Consider the following 27602-nt stretch of genomic DNA (forward strand, 5'->3'; position numbering starts at 1 on the left):
TTAATAAGACATTCAATGTACAATAAACATGGACATTCCTGGAATGTAATAATAAAGCCACTAATTATTAAAATAATCATTTTACTTTTGAATTTAAATGCTCTGTGTTTTATAGTGTATGTTTTCATTGTGTTTGGTTTCTAGTAACACATTTAATGGCAAATTGTTGTTATGTTCTTTTTGTATGGTGTTCTCTATTTATAGCTTGTATTGCAATGTTGAGAAGTATTACTGAATATAACACAGTTCTTCATTTAAGAGTCACTCTATCATTGAAATGTCTTCAGTAAACAAACTTAAGTATACTTTTCATTGTAAAGTGCAAACAGCAGTTCTTGTTTTTCCTCTCCTTGTTGTCAAGGGTAACTATAAATGCAAGTTGAAGGTTAGGTTTGTTTGTTGAACAAGCTGAGCTTCCTGTCAAGAAGACTTGTTTTTACTAATTGGTCATTTTTAATATCTAAATAGTATATGGAATGGTTTTGCATTTTCAGCAAAAACCCATTTATCAATGTGTTCTTGAAAAAGTGGTGATGAAGGAAGAAATACTATAAAAAAAAACCAGAACAAGAGTGAAACAATAATTGTGCTGTAGGTTTGAAAAAGATTAAGTTGCAAGGTAGTATGATCTCTCATCTAAATGTCCAGTCCCTAATACATTGGTCAGCATGTATGTGTACTTCAGGCTGGTTTTAATGGGAGATTCCAGTGAATAAAGTGCATTGTTAATAACATTGCTGAAACTTCAGTTAAGGGACAATTTGTTTTAATTTGGTACAGTTTGATGAATGCACCTGGCAATATCAGAGTTAGTTGTGTCATCCTGGCAATTGAGTTGAGAGAGTGTCTTTGCTTTTCTTGATAATGAACACATCGTTTATCCTTGAAGGAAAATAATAATCTTACACATAAGATGCGTAGTGTTTAAATTCTAAATGGAAGATATTGTTGTGATCGGAAAGTTAAATGTTGATTTCATTCATTCTAATGACCTAAGTTAACCTGTATCCTTACTGATTGGGAGCTATTATATTGTGTACTGTTGTAAGAGTGCCTTGGGGGGGGGGGGGTGGTCATTTTAGCAACAGGCCCTGCAGATTCTTCTAGGTAGATTTGGGGAAAATATTTATTTGCTGTGGTGACATTTATTTGCCAGAATTCCTCAGAGCTGTTGTGGTGCACAAAAGGTTTACCTGTGGTAATATTTGTTCTACTTAGTGACTGTTTGTCATATTAATCCTCTGTTGAGTAGTGCTGTCAGTTTTCATCATTAACTTGTGGTTTTCATGGAGTGGGTTTGTGGGGGTTACCTGAGGCACAGGATGGAGGAGGATTGGTGGATTTTAAATACACACCTAATGTACTGTATGTATATATAGCTATCCTGCACCCTATTTTCTTTCTTTTCAATACTGCACCCTCCATTTATGTTTATATCTTAAGCAGATTACATCAGGAGTGATCATGATGAAACTGCATAAATAACAAGATTGCATACTATCAGAAGATGAATTAGCCTTAAAGTTCAAGGTCTTCGTCTAACAGCCAGTTTTCGAGTAAACATGGCATTGGTAAAGATTATGCAGGCCTAGCAACAACTAGACACAGCATGGAGAGAAGTTTCACTATAGATATGATAAAACAGGGTATTGATTATATTCATGTGCTGGATAGGTATGATTGGTGGGGTGGGGGCAGGGGGCAACTAGGGCATGAAAATGAAACAGTTGGTTACAAATTTAAGCTGATGAAAAGAAAAGCGTTCTTTGTTTCTTCCTTATGTCTTCATTTCCCAGATTTCAATACTTAATATTAGGCCAGCTTTGAGAATTAATATTGCATTTTGGCCCCCCCTACCCTCCCTCCCCCTGGAAGAATTATGATTGTATGCCCCTGATGAGGATATCACCCACTCTTATCAACAAGTATTAATTATATACCGGTTACATTCCATGAAGCTTTCATTAGTCAAGGTTCCTTTAAGTATTTGAACATTTTGTGCCTCTTTTGTCGGTAATAAACTATGAAATTAATATGTTGATGCCATTTGGTAATGTGCTATATTCATATCAAGTTTACAGGTCTCTTAATTTGAAATATTTAGATGTGTAACCTTCTCTAATATGCTTCACTGGCTTTCAGATGGTGAGTTTGTCATCATAGTATGCAGGCTGTTTTTTTTAATATATATTTTTTTTATCCCATGTGTGCCTTGATCTCTCCTGGTCCAGAGTGGAGACTTTCTTGTCAGAACTGATCATCTTGGTAGTGATATCTAACCCTGCAAGTAAAAGTGAAGTGGCAATCTATTTGACATTCTTGGCTGAGCCTCAAGGATAATATTTCCTTGAGTTGATTGAAACACCATGTGTCTGAAAGAATTAACTTGACCATGACTGTTGTCAGTACTTAGTTTTCTGCACTGATGTTTGATACGTATTGACAATTGCTAGCTTTTTCTCTTACTAAACATGCCATTGGCTGGTGAAGTGACTGTATCACGTAGACCAAAAAGAATAAATGGGTTTATGTCTCCTTTAACTCCACCAAAGTTACCCTGGGCAGTGCTTTTTGATAATATTGATAAATATTGATAAGTACTCAGAATATGCTATATTACTTGGTTGCATTGCAGGCTTTCAGCAGACAGTTGTAAGTTCAACCTGTTTCCAAACAGTTTGTGCCTTTTTGTGATCTTTCCTTTGTATAAATACTTGAAACATTTACAGCTATAAGTAAAATGTGAAGATACTGCTTCGGTCATCTGACATACTGCATATATTTTGTATATTTTTATGTCAGTGGTTTCTTTCAAACTTGAAGCTACATGATAAAGCATTTATGATCCAAGTTTATTTGACCTGCAAGCTTTTAAAGAACTTTGAGCCTAACAAAGTAAATCATTCATTGACAAGTGCAGGGATTGATGGCTCATGAGATTCAGTGTGTTTCAATGTAGGGATTCCCACCAGAGCAGATCCAGTTTAATTACAGGATGCCGGAATTGATGGCTCATGACATTTAGCCTGTTTCAATGTAGGGGTTCCCACCAGAGCAGATCCAGTTTTAATAACAGGATACCAGGATTAATGGGTACATGAGACTAAGCGTGTATTAATGTAGAGGTTCCCACCAGAGCAGATCCAGTTTTATAACAGGATCCCGGCATTGATGGCTCATGAGATTAAGCGTGTATTAATGTAGGGGTTCCCACCAGAGCAGATCCAGTTTTAATAACAGGATACCAGGATTAATGGGTACATGAGACTAAGCGTGTATTAATGTAGAGGTTCCCACCAGAGCAGATCCAGTTTTATAACAGGATCCCGGGATTGATGGCTCATGAGACTAAGCGTGTATTAATGTAGAGGTTCCCACCAGAGCAGATCCAGTTTAAATATAGGATGCCGGAATTGATGGCTCATGACATTTAGCCTGTTTCAATGTAGGGGTTCCCACCAGAGCAGATCCAGTTTTAATAACAGGATACCAGGATTAATGGGTACATGAGACTAAGCGTGTATTAATGTAGAGGTTCCCACCAGAGCAGATCCAGTTTTAATTACAGGATACCGGGATTGATGGCTCATGAGATTAAGCGTGTATCAATGTAGGGGTTCCCACCAGAGCAGATCCAGTTTTAGTTACAGGTTACTTGTAGATTGTGTCTGTCTGACATTAAAATATGTCAGTTTGATTGGAGAGTGGCCGTGGCCTACCAGGTGTCAGCCAATAAAAGACAAGTCATTATTCTGCAATCAAGCAGATATGATGGCACCAGTAATACATGTACTGTTATAATAAGTTGATAACAATGTGAAATGTTTTGTGAAGTTTTGCATGGTTAAATTAATTCTGTGTATATAGGTTATTAGAACCTGTACAAACATATGCTGGGTAAACTGAATGCATTGGAAGCCATTTATTAGATGACCCAAGATATAGGTTATATCAAAGTTTCTGCTGGCCTCTGTAATTTAAGACTATTTTGAATGGAAACCGTAGTATGCGAAACAACAATGCAATATATGCATCAAATTATTTGAAACAAGGAACTTTATTTTCAGGTTATGTTGTTTTCAACTACTCACTAGCAATGATAGAAACAGGCTGACAAATTCAATGCATTGGTTTAATGCCCACCAATAGTTACACCTTGGATTTATCTTTCATTAATTGCAGGTTAATGACACCATTTTGGACAGCAATGATGACTTGCCAGCAATAACTGTACCCATCATAGAGGACGCCACAACAACCCCTCTCAGTTCAGAGGAAGGTGAAGATTTATCCTCCACTAGGAGACACAGTTGGGGAGATCAGGCCAAAGAAATGAAATCTCATGAAATGGCTAATGATATGAGGTGGTAAGAAACTCACCAGCATTAGCTGTACATTGGGGCAAAGTTTGCTTGCAAATGCAAATGGGACTTGAAATTTCAATTATATTGACATGTGGATCTCTTGCTATGGTAGGTCAAATATATGGAGAGATGATTCTATTTCGTGAATAGAGCTTTAATTATTTCTCAATTCCCAGCAGACTTGGTATTTCCCTTTGCAGATCAATTGAAAGTTGATTAGCATGATATTCTAAATAATGAAATTATGGTTGTATATTTGTAGCTGCCAACATCACACATAATTGTCAGAGATGATATGAACTAAAACCATGTTGAAGCATGGTATTAGATACTGTGTTGAAAACATGAAAACATTTGATCATAAAAAGTAGGTCAGATAAAAAATAACAAACTTTTAGTCATAGGGATACCATGGTAGTGCAGTGTTTTCAAGAAGCCTGGGTTATTTCCTTCATTTTATTTTATCAGCTTTAAATGCTAACATGCTTTGAATACTTCAGTCAGTATGTTTACAATACCAATTATAACAGTGGTTTTGTAATTCCCAACTCTCCTCAGTCGTAGCATGCTGAACTTGGATTCTAACGTTGGAACTGAAGGATTCCACATGCCACAGGAGAAGCCTAATGTGGCCACCACACAACCCATAGAATCTCAGCCCAATAAGAGTGGTAAGTAACGTTTATTCTCAAAATTAAAATAAATCCCAGTTACGTGATCCTTCAAGTACAATATTTAAAAGTCACCTTTCATTCATGTGCTTGGGCCTGACAACCAGACTTCCCTTGTAGGATATCACAGATCAACTATGAACAGACTTTTATAAAAGAAGATACTACCTCCCTAGAAATGCATGTGTTTTTTGAACTTCTACAGTTGAGATACATTATTGCAAAACAGTTTATTACCCAAAAGGATTCTAAAAGAAGTTGTTGAGTTCTTGGTACACTTTCAATCTTAATATTGGTATGTTGTACAGAATGGAGAAGTGGGGAGTTGAAGATGCAATAATACTTATATAATAGTACCCCAACCTTTTACCAACTAATTCAGTCCAAACTAGATCAATGACATATCATTTAATTCTTTGCTGCAGTGACATAAGTGGTGTGAATGTTCTGCCAGTTAATATGCAGCTGCTATATCTATGCCTTAGATTCCCAGCTATCTTAAAATCTTCCTGTGTCTAATTTACTTTCCTCAGATTCCACTATCAATGAAGCTCCAACAGAAAAGTCAGGTGTCACTTTCCAGGTAAATTAGGCCAGTTGCCACATTATGTCAATGATTTCCATTCACATTAGTTTCTTTTTGTCTTTGAAGTCATGACAAAGTTATGAGCTTTCTTCGCCTCATTGGAAAGAGCAGGAATATGATATGGTATGCCTGAGTTATATTTCTTGTTTTATTTTGGTAATGAAGCTAAGAATCACATCTTAGATGTAGTAATGGATATGTGATGCAGTAGGTGTGTATACCTGGTGTTTGACTGATATAAGACCCAGTTGGTATGTACACCTGGTGTTAGACTGATATAAGATCCGTTATGTGTGTATACCTGGTGTTAGACTGATATAAGTTCCAGTTGGTGTGTATACTTGGTGTTAGACTGATATCTGCTCCAGTAGGTGTGTATACTTGGTGTAAGACTGATATAAGATCCAGTTGGTGTGTATACTTGGTGTTAGACGGATATCTGCTCCAGTTGGTGTGTATACTTGGTGTTAGACTGATATAAGATCCAGTAGGTGTCTACCTGGTGTTAGAAGGATATCTGCTCCAGTTGGTGTGTATACTTGGTGTTAGACTGATATCTGCTCCAGTAGGTGTGTATACTTGGTGTAAGACTGATATAAGATCCAGTTGGTGTGTATACCTGATGTTAGACTGATATAAGATCCAGTTGGTGTGTATAGTTGGTGTTAGACTTATATCTGCTCCAGTAGGTGTGTATACTTGGTGTAAGACTGATATAAGATCCAGTTGGTGTGTATACCTGATGTTAGACTGATATAAGATCCAGTTGGTGTGTATAGTTGGTGTTAGACTTATATCTGCTCCAGTTGGTTTGTATACCTGGTTCTAGACTGATATAAAATTCAGTAGGTGTGTATACTTGGTGTTAGACTTATATCTGCTCCAGTAGGTGTGTATACTTGGTGTTAGACTTATATCTGCTCCAGTTGGTGTGTATAACTGGTGTTAGACTGATGTAAGATCCAGTTGGTGTGTATAACTGGTGTTAGACTGATATAAGTTCCAGTTGGTGTGTATACTTGGTGTAAGACTGATATAAGATGCTGATATATGACTGATATAATGTAGTAGGTGCATTTCTTTGGTGTGATGCAGTTTGGTCTGCAAGTGTTATTCCTAAAGATTATACAAAGACTAAGGTGATATACCAGCAGACCACTAATTAATAAGTAACTGTATTAATTGATGCCTTTTTAAGTCGACCATATCTTACACATGTTAAGGTTTATGAGAGGAGTTTTTAATGTGGGAATTCTTAATGATGGCTTGTGATAAATTGACACATTACTTAATGAACAAGTCAGAGACGGTTGCATTGCATCTATCATTCACGCTGTTGGTTTCTTGCATCAGGATGGCCTTAGTGACAATGCAGATCCAGAACCTGATGTGAGTGCCATACTGCCTCGTGACAATACAAGAGAAACACATTCTGCAGTGGTGAGGCGGAGAAACAGGGTGCCTAAAGATATCAGTAAGAGAGAATTCTTATTTACTTCAGTTTAAATCAATGGACACTTTGCAATTACTAATATAATATGATTCCTATTTTCATATCATAATGTGGACAGTGGTCTTCATCATTCAAACAATTGGTAGAAACTTCTATAGTTTAATCCTATGAGAAAAAGCAAAGATATGTATAAGGAAGAAACCTAAGCTCATTTTACTGATTTTACATTTCCAGAGGCAAATCCAGGATTTTGAAAAGGAAGGGGGTGTGGTACTGGGGTCATTGAAGCCTATTCTAATGTTCAGTGTCTGGGATCCACCCCTAGAAAAACTGAAATGTTTGATTGAAACATAAGACATTCTGAGGTATATTTAGGATATAATGTAGGTCTCTGAGTAGGTCTAAATGCAGGTTTGTGCTGATAACTGTTGTTAAGTTTTGTCTGGGGGTGAATAGGAGGGAGTGAACACCCCCCCCCCTGGAACTTCATCTGATTACCACAATAGTTAGATGATAATATAGACATTCATAGTAAATCATATCATTTCTCATCATTTTTGCAGGAAAGCAGAAAAGTGCTTCCATGTTTGAAGCCCGGTCGTAAGTTTCTACTTTTAGTTACTTTAGTACTTCAGTTTGTTGGGAATTCAGGGTGAGATTAACAACAATTGTACACCCACCACATTTGCAATGCATATTTACTCTTCACAACTGACATTAAAGCAGATGCCTCAACCATCATTGTCTTATGCAGTGAAGAACCGTCTCCCAACCATGTAAGAACACCTAACAAATGAGACACAGGTTTGTTCACAGTTAGTTGAGAGTGAGCTGGTCATCTTAAACATTTCTATGATAGAAATGCAGCTGATGATTGTTGAATATGCTTCTCCTTTAGCCTTCTTATTTTCGCTCCTTTGGTGAAGATGTATCTAGAAAAACTTAATACAAATATCCACTGTTTTGTTTTAATTTACTTTAACCATAACCTGCTGACTTATATCCATTTATATAACTTTGGCTTTTGAAGAGATTAATCAATCAGCGTACAATTTAAACAATATAATCCAGCTTCTTTGTTACCATTGCAATTAATAAATACAAGCTGAGAGAAACCCAAGGCAAGGATGTTTTAAGAGATGTAATCAGTTCTGTAGCTTGGAAGACTCATTGAATATGGTATGTGGTGGGGTGTGGGGGGGGGGCTGTAAGATTCTTGTCAGACAAAACGTCAATGACAGTGATGCATATGAAGAACAAACAAGCCATGGTTTTACTTACAGCAACTACATTAGTTAATTGCTTATAGTGTCCACTCCTCTTAAACTGAAAAATACTTAATTGGTAATTTTTTTGTTGTGGACCATTGCAGACAATGATTAAGTATGTTGTCATTCTGTTTGAATAAATTTAACAGAAATCATGTCATCTGAATACAAGCTAGTTGCAGCATCATTAGGAGGTATTGCCCTTGTGAACAAAATTTTGTTTTGGAACCGAAGTGGAAAAGTTTTATCATTAATATTTAAATTCCTGTCATATCTTCAAATTTCTATTAGACCTTGACAAAGCCTGCTCCTTAACTTGAGTACAGTTTTGGCTTTGGTAAACTCCAAAATGCATTAAGCTTGACATTTTTGGCAAGTGATTCAAGAACTAGTGAAGCCCCAGTTTGTCAATACCTTGTTAAGCTTACACTAAAGTGCCACAACAATCATTGCAAACATATCTATAGGATATAATATTCTGTTCACCATCGCGGCTGTATCATGACAATGAACGCAGTGGATGTGTCCAAATATATGACAGCCCTGTTACCTAAAGACCTGTTAACACCATTCCAATACAATATATTTAGGCCTAATGTTACAGTTACCTCAATATTTGTATAACTACAAAATTACTAAACAAAAAAAATAAGTGAACATGGTATGTAGGTTTGAGTACATTTCATGTCATGTCACAAAAAGCAAATGGCTAGTAGTATAAAAACGTCTTTGAAGGCCTGAATCCTACTGTTTCATAAGCTTTGTAGCTTGCCTATAGTGATCCTCTATTATCATTTGTCACTGTACTCTGTCAGATTTCATTCAGTTATTCTCAAGTAGTACATGGCAGTTGTGTGCAGAGTATCACATTAGTTGATGACCACATAGAAGTAACCAGCTAAGAAGGATGGGTTGTTGCACATTAAGCAATATTATTTAATAAAGCAATATTGTTTATCTGAATTCCTTTGCTAACATTCACAGGTTTGCAGCAACTGTCGGGTTTAGGAGTCGCGTAATACACTGCACTCAGCTCTTTATTTATAATCTCAACTCACATATTGATTTATTGTTTTTATATTTTGCATGCTTTGTGGGTTCTGGAATCCAGAAGATCACAGTCACTTTCAATTGTTTCATTTGGTAGAGATGATTCAGGAGACAGTGTTCCATCAGATGAGCCTACAGCTTCCTCCAGGTACCTCTCGGACCCCTCCCCATCTGACAGGTACATTTTGACGTGCCCCCTCTCCTCCTCATCCTCCAGTAGTCACTTGACTAGCTGACATCTGACCTATGTAAATGTTGGGGTTGTGAGGACAAATTAAAACCAAAAACAGTGATTGTTATCAAGTCAGGCAATATGTTATTTGATCTTCTTATCGTATTGCCAAGAGAGAATGGAAATGCAAATGGGAAAATGAAACCTTCATTCTAAAACGGGAAATAATTCCACTTCCTCTTGTTACCTTGGCATTTTGAATAAAAGCAAAGCTTTAGTATCTATTTCCTGCTTTGATTCCCGTTTTGGTGTGATACTTAAACATATGAACTTAGCACACAGTTTTGATATCGCATATCATTTACAGAGCACATATCCACTGCAAACATTATTTTGGCCAAAGTAAATAAACAAAGGAACAGAAAATGTTAATATATTGCATTATTTCATATCATTTTCAAAATCTTGATCAATGTTACATGAAATGAAACTACTTCTTAAAGCCAAAAGGCAATACAGTTAAATTAAAAATGTGTGTATGTGGGGGGGGGGGGGGTATGCAGCATTGAGAACAACATAGTTCATATATCAGCTACTCATAGTTACGTTGTGCTTCCAGTGACTTTCCCTAGTGTTAGTGTCTTGTAGATGTTACTTTATATTCTTGGTGTTGTGCTTTCCTGGCTTTTGTTACTTGATGTCTTGTTAGATGTTTAGTCTCATCCCAAATAGCTAGCCTACAGGATTCACAAAATAAAAGCTTCTTTGCATTGTTTTCTTTTGTAACCCTTAGCAATCCTCAACTGTTTCTAACAACCTTTCCCTATCTATAACATGTAGCAAATACTTTTTGTGAGTATTGTGAAATAAATTTAATTAACCATTGACAAACTAGCTCAGCAATAGTCGAAAGAATTGTTCAACAAGAGAGACTAAAGTCCAATAAGTGCAAAAACTTTAAAATGCATAAATGACTGTTTGAAAGATACTGGAACAAGAAATTGGCATTATATATTTATATCAATCCTGTATGCTTCAGGTTTACTCAATTTTAGCACTGGGCATGTGGCATTAAGAGTCAATTCTATTGTGCTGTTAACTTTATTTGAAGTCTTATTCATTTACTGTCCATTGTTGCAGAAACTCTAAAAGTTACAAAAGTTGTAATGTTTTCATATTGAATGCTGTGTTGTATCTACCGATACTACTTTTGAATAAGGTTTTAACAAATTGATTGCCCTTCAGAAAAAGGAGAAATTTAGATGTTCAATCTTTCCAACTATCTACTGTATTTTGTATTCAGTATTGGTAATTTATTTATTTCTCCCTGTGACCAACTAATGATCAAGTTCTATCAAGGTCCCATTGTATAAAATTCATGGATAATTAGTTCCTTGAACTGCAAGTATCTCATCAGATCAGGTTTCTTTCCAGTCCAATTCATTTATCATACAAATAAGTGACACATGTTGAAGGAAGTTGAAAACTTTTTGAATGATAGATGCTTGTATTCAGAGAGTATTGATGGGTTTTTGGTTTGTTTACAACAGTTAACTGCAAAAACCTGACCATTTAATCTTTAATCATGTCTGCTGCCACTATTTATTGAAACCTCCCAGAGTGGGCAATGCCAGCTAAATCTTCCTTTCCTTCATTTTCTTGCTTTACTCATTTATGTTTTTTTGCTTTTGCTATTTAGTCAAGTTGAATGTGTGAGATAACTAGCATAATCATCTGGTATAATATAATTTATTGTAAACTTTTAATCTACCTCACTCATGTTTTGATTTGATCCGCTTGCTTTTGCATAGTGTCATATTAACTATTTGGACTGCTTTCAACAAATAAAACACTTTTTGTTTTAATCTGGTATATTCCTCACTAACATCGCAGTTGCTTCACTCATCATTGTCCTTTTCATAAGATAAACAGGATTATTGAAGGTGTTGTTAGGTTGATGTTGTTGTTTAAAACAACAAGGGCAGGACTGAGTTAGCAGACTTTTAGCTGTCTCAGCAATATGGATGAGCTATCTCTCACTTCCCATCTACCATTTTCAAAATTTAAAGTGAATAGGCTACACAAACTTAAAGAAAAGTAATTTGATGTTGGGGTTAAAAACTTCCCATCTTTTTGCAGATAAACTTGGAATAGTTGACTTTGGTTGAGAAGAGTGAATTTTGTAGTAATCTGTTATTGTAGATAGTATTAATGTGTGCTATAATGGATATTGTTCCTTCGCAAAAATTGACAGCTTGGACTTAATGAGCCCTGAGTTTTCAAGTTATATTAATGGGCACCATATGATAGAATACTTGAAAGCAATCCATCTTTCTTTGATGTTAATCTCTGAAGTGCAAATTATTTCAGATTGTTCACTGCAAGTTTGAATTCCTTATGTCACATACTATGCTAACAATTACTGAGTAAAATTATTAGGTTGACCCATTCAACTTTCCTTCCTCAATGGTATTTGCTGCCAATACTTCTAAGTATTTCCTGTGGCAGTGTGTAACATATCTCTTGATTAGTATTGCAATGTTTCTGTTAAGCATTTAATTTATCCTAGTTTGTGGTACATTAAGTAGTTCTGAAGCAGACTGGTTGTATGTACAATTGCTTATTCCCGGTCTCCACTTTCACTCTTGACAGACATTGTTAGTTCAGTTGGCATTCATACCTGTTGTAATTGAATGCAAGGTAAATTAAATGAAAAGGTCAAGAGATATCCAGTGAGTTACCCCATGTTCTTGCTCAAACCTGTTAAATGCAGCACAGCAGGACACATTCCTGCACCTATTAAAGCTATTCCTGATGTCAATTTTATCTTAATTACCACATGCAACCTCTCTATATCATTAAGTGGGGGCTAAGTCAGTTCTAAATGCTTGGCATGTGAATATGGGAGGTGTTATGTAGTTTAACAATCTCCTTCAGACTAATGAATCTGTTGGGAATTATTATTTCAGCTTTAATGCTATATTCAGTTGGTTGGTTCAGTATAGAGTATAGTACATAAGGAACTCTAACTTGGATACATTGTCAGGAATATTGCTTGATAAGAATAAAAGAGAATGACCATCTTCAAATCTTTTAGATATGGAAATCATTCAATCACGTTTCTTGGATTACTTACTGTTGGAATGAATGTGTGTTGCATCAGTATGTTGAATGGATAACCGTTTCTTGGATTAATTACTGTTGGAATGAATGTGTGTTGCATCGGTATGTTGAATGGATAACATTATTGGAATGAATTGCTGTCACGGATAGGAAACTAAGGAAGTTCCATCTCGAAGCCTTATTCAGACCAGCCATATTTTGGATGAGACTTTTTTCACTTTTATACATGGCACAACAGATCAAAAGGATTTGTATGTGAAACTAAAAGAAGCAATTTAACCTCAATTGTGTTTCAACAAGGAATTAATGGTCTCATTGCAATTTGACTGTGTGCTGTCATTGAACACATCTCGCATAGTTTTACACTACTTCAATAAGACTCTACCATAAACCCTTCCAGCTTAAATATCTGTACGCAGCTTCCAGCTAAAATATCAAGATGTGAAGACTACTCAAGTGTCAAGAGACTTCAAAATCATGTAGATACTCTTGGTTGGAGACTTCCACGAGAATATCACAGTTTAATAGCCATCAAGAACTGTACAGACATAACTGAGCATTAGAAAAAGATAGTTTAACGAAATATAGTGAAGCATATCTCAAGAATGTAATGAGTTAGTTATATTCATTATGGTAGAGTGAATGTGATTATTGGCAATTGAGATTGACACAAGTAGTAGAGTATTCAAATCTAGTGTACCAGTCTGAATGCTCAGCTAAATTATGGATAGGGTGTGGTGTAAATATGGAGACATTTGTAGCAGAGATACTGACTTACAGTATGGACATGTATGCTGAAAACATTCCACTTATGATCCGGATAATTCCACCATCTCCCATCCTCCCCAGGTGTAATATCATCAATAGCGTTCTTCCAGAGGGGAGCTTGGAAGATCCTGTAGAGGCAGAGAAGAAAAGGCAGGCACGGCTATCACTCACTGAATTCCTTAGTGACCCAACCAACTTTGTCCCTGAGATCGACGAAAAAGGCTCGCGTAAGTCTCATTTTAAACTTTCCACATGTTGTAATTTTGTAATATATAAAATGCTATATCTGTGAAGAGGAATGAATTGTCAAAATTTTTCTTTTGATATTTGCCTTGATTTATGTTAAATTTGTTATCCTTTAAAGATGGTGTCGAGAACTATTTAGGTAATTGTTGATCACATGGTTCTCATAATCTTATCCATATTAATCCATTATTCAAGTTTAATATTGATAATTGTGGGAGTTGCATGGGGAACATTTGACTCAGTTAGCTGTCATTTTTGCTTTTATTGTTTCGTCCAATACATGTTGCCCTTATTATAGTAGGGAGTAATAACAATAGGTTGATACATGATAAACACTTCTGAGCTTTTCACTGAAAGCATACTTGACCATTAAAGAATGGAAACCTGAAAAACATAATCTTCCACTGAAATATACCATATAACTCATTCATAGAGTAGTGAACTTAGGTGTAAAATTCATAGGTTTACAATTGCAATAATAGAATATTGCATGAAGAACCATATTGGTTTTTTAAGAGGTCAAAGGTCATCTGATATCCCCAGATGTCAAAATCTAAAGGCCTCAAGAAAAGTTTCAGCCAACTTTATATTTAGTATATTGGTCCCCCTTGGCGAGTAACACAAATTAGTATCTTCTCGTTGCGGTCAAAAGTTATTTGAGGTTAACAGAGATCAAAGTCTGGAAAACCATTAAAGACCAGAACTCCAATATTTTCCACCATACAGCCATATTCCTAAATGTTGTTTATCCCTTCCCCCCCCCGGAAAAAATGGGGCGTCCCTCACAAAAATCAAGTCGGTAACAGCTGAAGAAGACCATCAATGTATAACTGACTTATATATGCTATCAGGAAAGTCCGCACACCCTGAGATAGCCATCTCATGCAAACATTAGCCAAAATTATACTCACCTCAGTAACTATAGCTGTAGTAGTTGGTGATACCTCAAATGTCTGAGGGGGGATGGGGGGGGTGTAAACATTTCTTCATTGTCCATATTGGTTTTGTGAATTAAAAAACAGTTGAGTACCTATGACAAAGGATACAATTGTGTAATTCACAAAGGAAAGGTATAGTAGATAAATCTGGAAAAGGCTTTCTTTGTTTTGTCATTGCTTTATATTATGATTTGAGGCCTTTGATTAATTAATTTTTTTGGAGTGCTATGAAAGCGAAAATCAGTACTTGAAGAAAGCAGAAAAATAATGTGCTTGTTGTGTTTTGCAGAAGCAGAGAACTCATCCCGGAATCCTATGCTGAGAAAGTTAAGCTTTTTAAAAGTTTCTAAACGTGAAAAAAAGGTAAAGTTTTGCTATTTCTCTTGGTAAGACATGCTCAAGACACAGGTTGATCTTTATTCCAGGCAGCACAATAGTGATGGGAATTGTCCAAGAATTTGCTCCTGGGTACCCGTTCACTAATTTTGGTCTGTCCCCTGGGTACATGTTCATTATGCATTCACCCTAAAACCAAACTCAGCCTATACTATAGAACATACAACCGACTAATATTACTAGGCTATGCAGGCCTTCAGTCATGTATATGGTTAGACTGTGAACAACTGTCCCTTTAGCTCTTGAACTGATTTATACTGCAAGGCTGCATATTTATATTTACTACTGATATCCTAAAATTAATTTTTTAAGATCAACACATGCAATGTTTTGTAGGGATCTATGAATAAGACGATGGTCTTTCAAGCCTAACAGTGCAATGCCCAATTGAACAAATAACTCTTGAAAATGTGGTTCGTGTTATTGAAGTATTCCGTAAGGCATTTGTTCGGGTATATCTGCATAAAATTGCTAAAATTAATCAACAGGAGACAATTTACAGTATATTTTGCAAACCAAAACTGTCATACCAGAAAGTTACATCACTTATATGTCACAGCAATGTCATACATGCTCTAGGCCTATCCAACCTGTTCTTTCATTACTGTGCACTATAAGGCTAGCACTCCAGGAGGTCCCGGCTATTTATAGATTAGTTGGAAAGTTCATTGAGACGACATAAATCAACCCTTATTATTAAATGGTGATGTCCACTGTGTTATTACGGACAAATTACATGGTGCTTGATTCTTTCAAATATGAAAAAGTTCTATTCAGCTTTAGTGGGACCCTTCCACTAAATTTGACACACGGGTGATCAACTTACGAGCTGCCTGAGAGTACCCAATGTCAAGTTTTGTTGCATTGAAAGCGTGCAAGTACACAATATGGAAGGACGTTAATACTATACAGTAAAGTGAGCAAATGGAAGAGTGAATGAACTTGAGCAAAACTTTCTTGACCGAGAATAGATCAACTTTTACACTTACACAGATCAAGATAGAAGGAACAATCACCAAATGATGACATTAAGGAAGAATATACATGAATTTTTCCCACCCTTTCATTGATTCAAATCAAAATGAGACAGAAAACGGAGAACCATGTATGGGCTTTTACAAATGTCCAGATGGGTAGCACTTGATTGAATTGGTCCTCCGAGCACTCGTTCCCATTACTACAGCAGATAACCACAGGAGATACTCTATAAGGACCATTCTCTGAGCTTGCTCCATTAATGCATGCAGTCTGTATAATCAGTTTTATACCTAACCAATCAATTTACTCTCCACTTTGTGTTAGTAACATAGCATTTGTGAAATTGAAACTGCTGAACTTTGCTTCATTCTGACAACAGTTTTAGAAAGAAACAAGGTAGTTGAACAGTTCCCCCATAATACAATCTTGTAAGTACCTTCAAACCCAATGGTAATATCATCCAACATGTCTTAAAACATACTGCTGGCAGAACCAACGAGGTAACAGGTTACAAAAGGTAACTAATAACAAGTCCTACATGAACTGGTTCTTCCTGCCAATAATATGCTATGAAATATTTCATGACTATGCCCACGTTAAGGGAGTGGTAAACCATTATGAACGACTTGTGTAGTTTTCTTGCATATTATTAACATATTAAAGATGTGATATCATATCTGTGAAAGGTAAAGTTAAAAAGTTAATCTCTAAAGAGGTTATATACCACCATTTGCTGTCTGATTAACATAAATTGGTCAGAGTTTTGTATTCATTGACAGGGGTAAGCAGTGCATTATTAATCTAGTTCATTTATAAATATTGTTGTGTTGTGTATTTATTGCAGAAAAGCAAAGAAAAAGACAAAGATAGAGATGAGGTTGATCGTGGAGGAGACAAGGAGAGGGGAAGAATTCATCAGTTTGTGGCCACTTCCTTTTCAAACTCCACCATGTGTGACTGCTGTGGTAAATCATTGGTTAATAAGCCAGCTTTCCAATGTACAGGTGAGACCGATTCCCTTGAAAGAAGAACCTTGTATTCTACTAGTAATGGGGCCTATGGTAGTGAATTATAAACATAAATCCTCATTACAAGCAAAAGGTTGAATAAGGGGTTAATCAACGGTCTAGCGTACGTTACTCACAGGATTAATGCACGATCGGGGGATAATGCAAACGATGCACGAGGGCGGAGCCCGAGTGCATCCAGCAATAGCATTAACACCCGGAGTGCATTAATCATGTGAGTAACGCACGCTAGACCGTTGATTAACCCCGTTCATTCATACACTACCATTTGTGTGGGGGAAAAATCATAAAACAAAACATTTTTGGTTACATATAACCAAAGATTTATTAAAGTGATGCCCCGTAATTTTACCGTGCGTTACTTACAGGATTAACCAAGGTCAGCTGACCTGAATGGACCAATAGGATTTAGGAATCTTTACTAAGTATGAATGAATAGAATTTTATTAATAGAAGTATGTAGAGTAACTCACTGAGAAATGATTGAAGTAATGATCAGAGTTCATATATTTTCATTTGCACCATTAATTATAATTCCTTTTCATCTTCATTTTCACAAAGCCTGCTTTGCTAATGTTCACAACCACGCATCGTGTAAAGAGAACGTGGGACAATGCAGCAAGTTAACCAAACATCCAAAAACTGTAAGTTAGTGTGACTAGTCATTCAATTGTTATTTACTTACTTTGCAATAATGCTGCCCGAAGGTTCTGCTAGGATGTTTTCTTCATGTCATATTGATAGCCTTTGTATCTCACATACGATTGATGCAGTTTGAGGATGCTATTTATGTTTATTGGTGTGAATCCTCTCAGTTGTTCACCTCCAGGTTAATCTGATCACATTTCACAATATCCTGTCTAATCTAATGATTATCTCACATTTCATCCTAATAAAATCATTTGTCTTGGCAACCAGGCGGTCAGATTGATAGTTTCTTATGGGTTTCTCTTCCTAAATGTTACCCAATCTCTCGGCAAGGTTCTACCTCAGCCGGGCAATTTGATTTTGTCGGGATAACAATTGTTACTTATTGCCTGCATCAACATTTCTCTCTCCTTTGATTTGCTTTGATGTGTTGTTCAGTTGTAATATGCATACTGACAATAGTGTTGCATTTTCATATTTTTCAGCAGATGCAGAAGTCTTCAGGGAGTGCTATAAGGGAAAAGTTTAACTCCAAGCTTCAGGGTAATAGCTGTAAGTATTTAACTTAGTCTTATGATAAAAAGTGCAAAAGAGATCATAAATAAGAATTGAATGGAACATGCACATGCACATGTTATACTAATATATGTAAAAAAAGAAACTTCTCCACCCCTCCCCCCCACCCCCCCCCCATCTCCACCTATATCCTGGGACCTGTGTTAAGATTCATTATTTAAAGGGAGGTTTGGTTACAGTCTGCTTTGTCTTACCCCATCCACTCCACTCTCATTCATATTTGAACCTTGTAATAGCACACTGCTGGTATTGTTGGGAAGGTAGCTCATTGTCTCATCACTTGTTGTTTTTATTATTTTTGTTTTGTTTTGTGGATATCTAAAGCCAATTTAATATGCCAGGAGCCGTAATCGTGTACTTATTTGCATTGTGAGCTTTGATGTAATCTAAATGATTGTAATGTTACCAAGATTGTAATGTTACAATCCCGTTCTTTCTGCAGTGAATTACACTCAGTCACTCCGAGAGAAGCCCCGTCCGAACAGTGACCAGCATTCACTCCAGTTCTCCTCACAATCATTCCCAAAGGTATGTTTTGCCTCATCTTGGTGGAAATGTATCCATTTGGTGATACCACCATGCTCATGTGATATACGTATAGTCTCTACTCCTTCTAGCAAAGGCATGTAAATCCATGTAAATGGATAGCTTTGCTTATTTTGTGCTATGATGGAAGGGCAGCTTTGGCTGTGAAAGGAGTTATTTTGTGTCTAGGTTTTAGTGAAGTATTGATAACTGATTTAATTTGTGGATACTTGTTCTCTCTCTTTTCATCATTCTAGTTTTATGTATGATGAGATGTCCCCCAATTGCTTGATTGACCATTGATTGCTGGTCCTTAGAGAAAAGGCCAACTTGTGTATAACTTTAGCTGTTCAATGATTGTGTTTGAACCTAGGGACATCGAACATAAAATATTGTGTATTACTTTAGCTGTTCAAGGATTGCTATTGTACCTAGGAACATCAAATACAAATGTTTCATTTGCTTTCTCGGTTTTCCCTACAGATCTTTGACCTGAAGTAGAGAAAGCTAGTGAATAAATATATAATGTATTAACATATTACCAACATCCACAATACAGTAAACTGCCACTAGTATGACGTATTAACATATTTCCAACACCCATAATACAGTAAACTGCCACAGGTAGTTGGGAATGGAACTTTTTGGTTCCTCTTTCAAATTGTATATCATTCTTTAGGGCAGTCCAATGATTCCCAATAATAATTGACAATTCTATTTATTGATTTCTTAGATTGCATTCCAAGGTAGCACACCAGAACTTCGTTCACCAAATGTTGGAAACAGGTATGTTATTTTACATATTTTTTACATATATTCAACAACAAAAATGATGTACATAATAATAAAAGTTAAGTTTGCATCAAGAGGTTGATATAAATTCAGTACCACAAAAGGAATAGTTTTATACCTGGACATCAGTGTCTGCTCTCACCAGTTTGTATTGTGTGTTGTAATGATTGGTTGAATCAATCACTACAGAAGCAGCGTCAACAGCAAAAATAGTAGGTCCACCTACTTCATTGTGATTGTCTTTTTTTATGTAGTAAATGATGTTTTATTGGTAATGACCTACAGCATATGTTCATACTGTTCAAGATCTAACTTGAATAGCTTGTTCATGTCAACTGCTGTACTGACTGTTTACAAAACCTGCTATCTATGTATGTCTCACCTCCCATAGACACTCTTAGATCATCAGTAACTTCTTTTCTTCACTAACATCTATGGTCTTTAAAGAGTTTGAGGTCTTATGTATAATCTTTACAGTGGTAGTTACTGCTTTTGAACAATATATTTGGGCAAGTGTTATGACTATACTTGAATACAAGGGGGTTTTTTGGTCCAATATTATGATTAATAACTTGTTCTTATGCAACATCAACGAAATGAATCTACATTGCATAAATTTCAACAACTATATCACAAAAGATCTTTGAGAGGAACAACAGATCAATGTGGGTGGGTCTCTTAGACTCAATTTCAGTGGTTGACATTCCCTGGCAAATGAGATAGGTATATGCTAGGGCACAATATAATATTTGGATTGGCTCTATAAGTTGATTCATAACTAAATAGTGATTACCTTATTTGTTGTCAGGGGTATGGTTAGGTCAAAGTTCGGTTGGCATGTAAACATGTAGCTATTGTTTGGAAAATTGTGGAACACATTAAGTTGTGTAACAGAGAGAAGACACCTAGTGAGTAACCATAGTCAAAGAATTACAAGTACATAAAACACATCTTGTTTTTTCAATTTAAGCAATTTTTTTAGCGTATATCATTAATGACTTGTAAAGAGAGAAAGACTTATTAGATCGCTGTGAAGAGAATGTCAATAGTAGATAAGATTTATGACAGAGATATGAATATCATAAAACCTATATGCAGAGGCCACTGGTCAGGTTACATCATACAAACTGGAAATCTGATATCTGATGAAAAGAGTTCACTTGAAGGTTAGACATTCTGCAGGGAAGAGTGGATATCTTATTCCAATACATCTGTGTACAGACTCAGGGACATGTCACTCATTATCTCCATCTGTTGCTATGGTTATTAAAATGCATAGCAACGGTCATTCAGCAATGATCTAAGAGTGCCTATGAGATGCTTCCCTAAAGGGAAATCTAAACTAGCATTTATTGTCATGTAACCCTGAAGTTCCGTTATTAACTCCAATATTTTAGGTAAGGTTTTCTAATTTTGTTAATAACCATGGTAACAAATATTTGTTACAAGGTCATTCTACGTCATTTTTTGCAATCATTACATTGATCCCAAGACTGGTGAGGGCAGAGGATGAACCAAATCCAGATTTGTGGAACTAGTTTTGTTTGTGGTGTTTCTTTAATGTTTTAATCTAACAGTCCTGCTGTGCAGCATTTTAGCCATGATGTCACATACTAGCTCTGGGCTTTGCTTTAGACAAAAACAGTTTAATTGGTAAACAACTGCTTTAGTGTGAGCATGAAGGTTTGCCATGATTATGCATGATGTAAGTTGCATTGTATCATAGTGATATCATCCATTAATAACACTCTAATATATTGCAGACTGAATTCATAATTGATTGATAACTTAGATTCAGTTATCAAAGCTAAATACGTTAGTGTTAAAATTGATTTTAATTACTAAGGTTATGTATGTGATTCAGAATAATGTAATTAAGTGAGGTTATTCTATTGGAATGACTCTGTCCATTAGTGAACACCCATCTAGTATTTAAGGGCAGCAATGTGCTGCTGTACACTTCTGTAATATATCAAATCAAATAACATACTTCAGAAATCATCTTCATTTCCACTGCTGCTGTAGGTTATACCCTGTAACGTCTTACTAATGGATTCTGCTGGAACTGTCTCTCATTCATTTCATGCAGTGAGATATATCAGGCTAATTTCCATAATCATATCTTCTAAACTGACTGTTGGGTTTACTTGGTGTGCCCTGTCCTTGTTTTAGTGTCATTCACCTGTAGTATATTTACATGTCAGTCATGTGACTCATTCCTGTTCTCTGTTGTACCTTTTACCATTACAGCTTCTCATGGAGGTACAGTGAATTTATCATATAGTCATGTCTTGCTATATCATGGCTATTCAAGCTTTGTTTTGCATCATTATTATTTACGTTACACCTTTCCAGCTTGCCTGTTCAAGTCGCTCTTGAATTATCATCACATTTAAATCTGTTATTGGTACTCTTTAATGAAATTGTACAAAATTGGGGTCTCAGTAATTTCCAATAAAAGAAAGCAGTAATTCAAAGCAGTCCAATGACTAGTTGATGCATTTAATGGGGGTGGGGTAAGGTCAGAAGATTTAGATTTTTCATTAAGTGTGCATTTTAACAAAGTCACCAAAGCTGCATGTAAACTTCAAGAACTTTTTCACTCTTAATTTGAAAGCCAAATGTAATCACTTTTCATCTTGTTTGGGATTGGCATGAGAGTTGCGTAATGGTTTAAGTGACAGAGTAGGTGTGTTATTATGGGTAACTACGGGTGTAGCTAGTGAAATAATGGCTAGCTCATTTGCCTGTAAAACTCATCGTTATCAATTTTTGTTGGAAATTAAAGTACTGTAATACTTGAGATTTGACATTGTTTAATTGAATTTGTTGTATAATCCCAATTTGTTTCAGTTCTTTAGTTCTCTTTTCCTTTGATATGAAGTCATCCTTTTTTGCCTTCATGTATGAATTGTCATCCCAGTCTTTTTATAAAATAATTTGTTAGAGTAGGCTGGCAGTCATTATATTATTTCTATGTTTGATTTTTTTTGTATGTATAATTTTGCCTATTTGAATTAAATAGCATGTCCCCCTGTTTTTAACGTTAATTGGTCCACTACCCTACAAATTGATGTTGCTACATTTCTCAAGTTTATGAAATTGTCATGTATGCTCTCTCTCTTTAGAATCTACAGCTTGACTTGGAAGACACTCACTTTATTTCATAACTATAGCCCTTTCTCTTTTGTCTCCAATAAATGTCATTTTAAAATGTATTCACATCTTCTCCTGGATTGCTAGAATTAACAAAACTGGTCACATCATGTCACTATTACAAACATTCTCTAAATAGTTCATTTAATCTTTAAGATATACTCCAAATAAAGACTCAACCTACTCCTTATAATTTTACCAATTCTTCTATGTTCATCCCATCCTCGGAGGAGAGGACAGTAACATGGGAAGTCTTCTGCACGTTTATCTACTTCCAGACTCAGTGCAAAATTAGTGTTTCATCTTTAGGTTCTACATCATTGGTAAAAGTCATTTAATATCAGGGTGTCACATTTTCTGTATGAGATGTTCAATTCTTTGATGTTAACTCCGTTCCTGTGTGTTGAATTTGTTAGAAGACACTCCACTCTTTGATAGCACAGTTGTTTGCTTTAATAACTGCAAATAATATAGGTTTACTTTTGCATCCATAGACAACTTTGTTATGAGAAACGTAATTGATACCTTATTGTAGCCAGAACTAACATTCTTTGTACTAACCATTTGTTTTGGCAATCTACCCTGGGTAATCAGCCCACTGAATATTCATGTTCTTACTAATTTACCTATGCCTTCTGTAGCTATGAACTTGGCAAGTGGCACTGGCATCGTGTGGCAGTAAAGTTAGGCGTCAAGTAAGTGTTTGATCCTGGTATGTCTGCATGCAGTTGGTACTGCAGTGTTAGTCTCTTTATAGTATCAAAGTCTCTCCCTTCCTTTGCTCAATATATCTTGCCTGCTTTGTGATTTCTTGGTTGTGCGAGGGAACACAATAAGGAACGAACGAAAAAGGCTGTTAATATGCTCTTGTGTAATGGTAGTGCACAAACTGTGATTCACCTTGTCTGTCTGGTAAATGGACACGGTTTAACCCTTATCTAATGAGTCACTAAATGGAAATGAACAAAAGATTACAGATGGGTATACAGTCAATGTCAACTGCCATTGCAGTGGTTTTAAATGCTTCTCTACAAAGTTCCTTAAACCTTTTTGCATTTCATGCTATTGGGGTAAGATGAAGTATTGCCTACTTCACGCTTCCTTCTTCTTATTATTATCGTCTCAACCACTTTTTCTTAAGTCGATAAAATTTTATGAAGTCCTTTTTGCAGTCTTTGCATACTGTTGGCTTAAGCTTCAAAAAGTATTTACTGGTGTAATATGGTCTTTGTTTTGACTGGATTATTGCCTTTCTTCTGCTACGTTTTGTTTGTTTGATATACAAGTCCTTAATGATGTTGTATTTTCTCCAAACTCACGCTTGGCTTACATTAATTTGGATGCATGCTTGCACCGCTCCCAAAATGCAACCTTAGTTATCCTTCAGTAGTTTGCCCCATTTCTACCACCCCCATTCAACTCCTTGGACTATTAACCCTGTTTGTGTCCATTGTAACTTTTTTGTTTCCAAAGTGTTCGACCTGAATAATTCAATAGTAGGACTGTGTTTTATTTGCACGATTCAGGGGGTTCACTACAATGCAATTGCCTGACTTTGTCCTGATTCAATGTGAAGATTTGGTCATTTTTGAAAATGCTGAATGTTATGTTTTGATTTTTTGAATGTATTATCTGACTTCTACATCAACATATCACTTCTGGTGATAGTATATATAGGCAGAAGTGAGGAAACATCAAGGTTGGATAGGAAATATGGCATCATAATGGGCTAGAGTAGTCATAAATTAGTCTTTGGCTCATGCTTAATACAATCACTAATGGGATTTCTATCTGGCATGCCATGGTCTTTACATAATGCCACTCAACCCCATCCTAAGCAACATAAAAAAAAAGCAAATAGGAGCAAAAAATGCACATCATAATGGCTCTTATGATTCAGGGACAATGAAATACTACTCAATATTTGTGTTGTTTCGATTTTTAATTGTCTTCAGCCTTTAGAAGTACAAAGTATTCACACTTTGATGTTTTAATTAAGTTTCTAGGAGCACAGGAGTTCTCTGCACAATTGTTGTAATATTTCTATCCCTTGCCACACTTGGTCCACATATCACTCTTCAGGTACTCATTGATATGTTTTGTTTCTCAATGTTCAACTTTTTTCGATGTTATTGAATGTACAGATTTATAAATGGAAAGTCACTGTGAAGGAGTCCAGAGTAGATGTGTCTCATGGATATCATGAAATGCTGCCCCCCAAAATTAAGAAATTTATGTTGGGTTACACATAGTTGTGTATCCATTCCATTCAGCCATGCCTGGATGAACACATGTCTAGTATATTAGGGATAATCCCATAATATATACTGTAACAGGAAGAATAGTTGTGTATCCATTCCATTCAGCCATGCCTGGATGAACACATGTCTAGTATATTAGGGATAATCCCATAATATATACTGTAACAGGAAGAATAGTTGTGTATCCATTCCATTCAGCCATGCCTGGATGAACACATGTCTAGTATATTAGGGATAATCCAAGAATATATACTGTAACAGGAAGAATAGTTGTGTATCCATTCCATTCAGCCATGCCTGGATGAACACATGTCTAGTATATTAGGGATAATCCAAGAATATATACTGTAACAGGAAGAATAGTTGTGTATCCATTCCATTAAGCTATGCCTGGATGAACACATGTCTAGTATATTAGGGATAAACCAAGAAAATGTAACAGGAAGTCACTCCCCTTCATTGCCCTTTCCCTAAATGTGTCTTCAAAAATATGAAATCAAAGCATATTTGAGGCTTGTATTGAAGTTACTGCACCCCATGTAGATATCAGGTGATTAGGTCAAAGGTTATTTAGGATCATGTCAGGTGTATTGATATCAACTTGTTGGTTTCACATCAAAGATTTGAATATGAATGAGAGGTCAGGTGTCAAAGGTAATTTTTTAAGTACCAGTAGATGATTGAACCTGTTAAGTACAATTTATGAGATAATGGCAAAATGAATGCTGAAGTTACATAAATGTAACAGAAAGGTATGATGATCTGGGTTTGGCCATTTTTGTTTTCTTCATGAGCACAAGATCATTATTGTTTTCGGTGCAGGTCAAAAGTTAACACAAGTCCTAAGTCTGAAATCTTTGTTCACATGATAACTCAGATAGTAACGCTTGGATTAATGTCATACTTAGTATGTGTATCCATTCTATTCAGTGTAAGATCCCTATATTTTGTTGTGGTTGTCAAAGGTCATTTTGAGTTCAAAAGAGGTCAAAGTTTGGAAACTTTTGAACATGCAACCCAACAAAAGAAAAGCAATGATGAAGTTCCTATCTTGTATGTAGATCCACCTTATCAAGATGAGTGCAAGATCTGTATTGTTTTTGTGGTGGTCAAAGGTCACAAGAGGTCAAAGCTTGAAAACCTTATGAACATGATAACCCCTAGAGAAAAGCTTGGATGAAATTTCTATATGTAGATCCAAAGTTTAAATTCAAGAATCTTACTGTTTTCTTTAGAGGTGGAGGTCATTTGAGGTCAACAGAAGTCCAAGTGTAACACCTTTGTAATCACAATATTAGCTCCACACTAAAAACTTGGATGTACTTCACACTTGGTATGTGGATTCACCTTTATATTAAGGATATGAAAACTGTCTGTACACAGTTTACCTTACATGTTCTCATTCATCTAGATCTCTAAGCCTGTTGGTTTTCTGGTTATATTTGCATTGTCTGTTGTATATTATATTCCATTTGTACTGGCACAAATTCATAGTAGAATGGTCATTGTCTAGTACAGTAAGCTGCTGCATTGAACACTGTTTCTACCAAACACATATATTTGCATGCCCCTTGGGAGAAGCTGTTAGGTTTTCTTCATGCAAATTAACTTTGAAGAACAATGAACTTGTTATTTAATGATGAGTGTCTGCTATGCTGTGACATGCAGATTGATTGAGTGTGTCGTTGCAGGATCCATCAGCATTAACATTTAATGTTATTCTTCAACGATGATATACTATCTTGTAAAAGCTAATTTCATCAAATTAAAAATTCAAGTTTGGCACTAATTATATTGTCTAGAAATTGTATTTCAAATTTAATCAGTTGCAGTAGTTAGGAAATTTTAACTTGTGAGAAATTTGATAAATATACTGGATTAGATCTCCTTAAGCAAATATTTAATTTCCTAGAGAGGAGGCTAATAATCTGTACTTGAAATTTAAACAGTTTCCAGGACAGTCTTCCTTTCAAATCAGCCTAAGACCAGAATTACTACTGGTTGTATTGATACTGTGATTGAGATGATAGCTGTAGAGGGTAGTGGAAATCAAAAAGACAGGTGATTGTTTACCTTAGTAATCTGCGAACATCAGAAGCTAGTGCTATGTGCCACATTTCAATTAGTGTTAGTGCAAGGCATTGTAGCTTTATTCCCTGTGGACAGAAAGCCCTGTGAGTCAAGTTTTTGTGTTTCATTACTCGGAAGGGAAAATTATGTTGATGTATTCTACAGCAAATTTGAGAGGTTTCAACTCTGAGAGAAGTACACTTTGTTAAGTACTGATGTGCACAGTACAAGTGGAACAGTGATGTGTTGGGCATTGACGAAGTGCAGCTCAGTGTGTTGCCGTTCTTTGGCTTTGATTAAATTTGATTTAATTTATGCCTGCTGCATGAGAAATCTTCATTATGTCTCTTGCTATTTAACATCTTGTATTTGAAAAGTGTGTCAAGTTGATTTCTTGGTGTGCATTTTACCTCATTAATTCCATTGAATATTTAAGTACGAGTGCCGAGTGTAGCCAAGTCCGTTCACGTGTGAAGACCGCCAGAAGCGAACTTGCATTCACGAAATTACATTTGTTTTCCTATGGGCTGGAA

General features: G+C 35.9%; 1 protein-coding gene across 1 annotated transcript in view; it reads left to right on the forward strand.

Moving 5' to 3' along the window:
* The window catches only part of LOC139979002 (uncharacterized), a 144253-nt gene that overhangs the window by 87987 nt on the left and 28664 nt on the right, over positions 1-27602 (forward strand). The window contains exons 13-27 of the mRNA XM_071989642.1: positions 4183-4367; positions 4923-5035; positions 5569-5618; positions 6975-7095; positions 7638-7674; positions 9454-9570; positions 13537-13682; positions 14929-15025; positions 16447-16513; positions 16819-17017; positions 17603-17685; positions 18175-18241; positions 18708-18793; positions 19524-19576; positions 23380-23433. Of these exons, the coding sequence (XP_071845743.1) occupies positions 4183-4367; positions 4923-5035; positions 5569-5618; positions 6975-7095; positions 7638-7674; positions 9454-9570; positions 13537-13682; positions 14929-15025; positions 16447-16513; positions 16819-17017; positions 17603-17685; positions 18175-18241; positions 18708-18793; positions 19524-19576; positions 23380-23433 (1475 nt within the window). The remainder of the gene's footprint in view (positions 1-4182; positions 4368-4922; positions 5036-5568; positions 5619-6974; positions 7096-7637; positions 7675-9453; positions 9571-13536; positions 13683-14928; positions 15026-16446; positions 16514-16818; positions 17018-17602; positions 17686-18174; positions 18242-18707; positions 18794-19523; positions 19577-23379; positions 23434-27602) is intronic.

Source organism: Apostichopus japonicus, chromosome 13 (genome assembly GCF_037975245.1).
Source record: "Apostichopus japonicus isolate 1M-3 chromosome 13, ASM3797524v1, whole genome shotgun sequence".
NCBI lineage: Eukaryota > Metazoa > Echinodermata > Holothuroidea > Aspidochirotida > Stichopodidae > Apostichopus > Apostichopus japonicus.